Source organism: Epinephelus moara, unplaced genomic scaffold (genome assembly GCF_006386435.1).
Source record: "Epinephelus moara isolate mb unplaced genomic scaffold, YSFRI_EMoa_1.0 scaffold3661, whole genome shotgun sequence".
NCBI lineage: Eukaryota > Metazoa > Chordata > Actinopteri > Perciformes > Serranidae > Epinephelus > Epinephelus moara.
This window is the reverse complement of record NW_026081384.1, coordinates 944-3770: the sequence shown is the minus strand read 5'-3', so window position 1 is coordinate 3770 and position 2827 is coordinate 944. Positions and strand designations below refer to the sequence as shown.

The following is a 2827-nucleotide window of genomic DNA, read 5'->3' as shown; positions in this document are numbered from 1 at the left end:
TTGATTGATTGATTGATTGATTGATTGATTATTGGTGTAATATTGATGGGTCACTGTCTCTTTGTCCACTTGATCGTTAAAGCTGAATTACACGTTACTAATTAACGTCACAAAAAACTAAATAGTTAATAACGATGTAACCTCTCTCTACCTTACAGGAAGTTGGTGACTAAGTCCAGGTGAAGTGGCGGTGGGCAGGGCTTAGCCCACTGAGCCACCGCCTGACTGGTGGGGGGTGATGATCGCGACCGGTGGCCTCCTGCGGATCAACGCACGGCGTCAGGACTCACTGAGGTCCAAAACACACAAAGCACACACACACAAGAGGAAGAACAAGAAGAAGAGGTAACACACACACACACACACACACACACACATACAGAGTCTGAGCCTCAGCGATGTTGTAACCTGTCTGTACATAATGATGTCACTTCCTTTCCCCTCAGGAGGAACGAGGTAGTGGTGGTGAAAGGGAAGTTGAAGCTGTTTTCAGTCTCAGGCCTCGTGGCGGCACTTGGCATCCTGGTCCTGCTGGTGGGTGTGGTCATGGCAGCTCTGGGCTACTGGCCTCGTGACGGACTGTTCTTCAGTGCTCATCCACAGGAGGGCGCCGCAATGGCCTCTGTGTCCTCCAGCAGTGCCGCACCTGCACCTGCTGATGCTCAGGTGAGATCCAGACAGGGCTGGACTCAGCCTGTCTGTCTCTCAGTGGCTACGTGCACGTTGGATCTTTGTCCCAGGCTCTTGTCCACATGGTAAAGGCTCACTGTGTGAACGCATCTTTGGAAGCCCAAAATGTTTTACCAGAGGAAACAAAAGCCTGCGTCTTACTGGAAGGTGGGGGCAGGTAGTGTTGGCTGGGTGTCTTCCAAAGTCAGACAGTAACACAGAGTTTTTACAGTTAACAGTAACTGATAAAGTTTAACTTGTATGAGACAAAGAGGGACAAGTGTGGACTTTGTCCTCCATTCCTTACGGGAGGAGATGTCCTAAACTTTCAGTCTCTAACCTCCAGCGACCCTGTGTCCTCATATGAGGACATCACAGTTTGGGTTCCCTGCTCCTTATACTTCATTCTGCAGAACTCAGATCTGTCGTCCTCGTTCATGGACACTTTTTTGTGCCATCTGGTGGCGGCAAACACGCAATACACGGATCCATGTAAAAACAAGATGGCTGCAATCTCTGCGAAGTCGGTCTGCAGCCAATCCTGACACAAAAGTGGACGAGGTCCAAAACCTGATCACGTTATGGTTGAAACTTGTTTATTTATGATTAAGAATGTTTGCAATTTTACAAGGCAACAAAATTGACCAGTTGTAGCAACAGTAACAAGCTAAGACGCTGTTCATTAGAGGACACTGGGACTTTATTATCGCAGCATTTCATCCAGGCCAATCAGGTGTGACAGAGTTAGGAAGGACTTTCCTAGCTTGGAATCTGGAGCAAGGAAAATTCATACAGTTGAAACAAGAACAAATCATAAGGCTTTCTGGTGTGTTGCATTATTTAAACATCTGTTTTAGCACAGCCGTATTCAGGTGTTAAACAGTGTTGAACAGTTTTAGACTTGAAAAGTGACCTCTGACCCACAGAGTTACAAAACATTGAACAAATGTTGCATTGGTTGTAATTTTGTTTTTGTAAATCAGTACACACTGTTAAACATAAACCCATCCATCCAGTTTCATCTGTTTATACGAGGTCAGGTCTCGGGGGCAGCAGGCCGCAAAGCACCCCAGACGTCCCTCTAACCTGTGACGCTCTCCCGCTCCTCCTGGAGGATCCCGAGGCGTTCCCAGGCCAGATGAGATCTATAATCCAGTGGGACGTACCTGAAACACCTGGCTCAGGAGGATCCTGATCAGATGTTGAACCACCTCAAAATGAAGGAGCAGCGGCTCTACTCCGAGCTCCCTCCAGATGTCTTTTTTTCACACAGCTAAAAATAAACCCATCGTCTCCATATAAGGACATCATTTTTCTCAAAAAGGCAATGCTTAGTTTTTTTATACTTACCCACTGATCCCAAATAGCTAGAAAAAATAAATAACCCATACCAACAAAAGCTGGAGTCTCAGAAGGACAAACAAACATGAGAGTGTTGCTTTTGACTCCAAACATAGGAACAGGAAACAACAATGAGCTTAAAAAGTGCGACTGAATGTTTGAACTGTCTTCACAGTTTTGAAGCAGATGTTTTGTTGAACGTTTCTGTGACTGCTTCCAGGGCGAAGTGATGGGGGAGGAACTTCAAGGAGATGAAGGCAACAACAGAGGGAGAGGAGAAGAAGGAGATGGAGGAGGTCGTGATGATGGTTTCAACCGGACAGAGACCATCAATGGGACGACCCGACAGCTTCCACGAGGCTTTCTGGAGGATTTTCTGGAAAGGTAAACAATGTCAGTCCAGTCTTATCTAAGAGTGACGATATATTTCACACGGCATCTTGAGGTGGCTCCAGTGCTGCTTGTTGTAACTGAGGTGGTTTGAGTTGTGCAGGAAACTGCAGTGGTCATTTTAGCAGTCCATCAGGACTCAGGTGAGGTTTCAGAAGGTTCAGTGGTCCTTTAGATTCTTCTGAAGAGACAGTAGTATTGTAGTCATGTAAAAACTCATAGTTTGGTATATCAAAAAAAGTCAAAAATGACACACAATAGTATTTCAAGAAAGGCAAAGTATAGTTTGTCAGAAAAGTCAGTGTAGTTTATCGAACTATAATATTATTACTTTCAATAATGTTGTTGTAAGCTACTGTCATTACCTGCATCTCTTTCTCTCTCTCTCTCTCTCTCTCTCTCTCTCTCTCTCTCTCTCTCTCTCTCT

At 45.3% G+C, this 2827-nt stretch overlaps 1 protein-coding gene across 1 annotated transcript in view; it reads left to right on the top strand.

Annotated features, from left to right (window-relative positions):
- Positions 1 to 100: 100 nt before the first annotated feature.
- Positions 101 to 2827, top strand: part of LOC126387330 (uncharacterized) — a gene marked incomplete at its 3' end in the record, with an annotated part of 3641 nt that continues 914 nt past the window's right edge. The window contains exons 1-3 of the mRNA XM_050039866.1: positions 101 to 345; positions 447 to 666; positions 2231 to 2394. Of these exons, the coding sequence (XP_049895823.1) occupies positions 239 to 345; positions 447 to 666; positions 2231 to 2394 (491 nt within the window). The remainder of the gene's footprint in view (positions 346 to 446; positions 667 to 2230; positions 2395 to 2827) is intronic.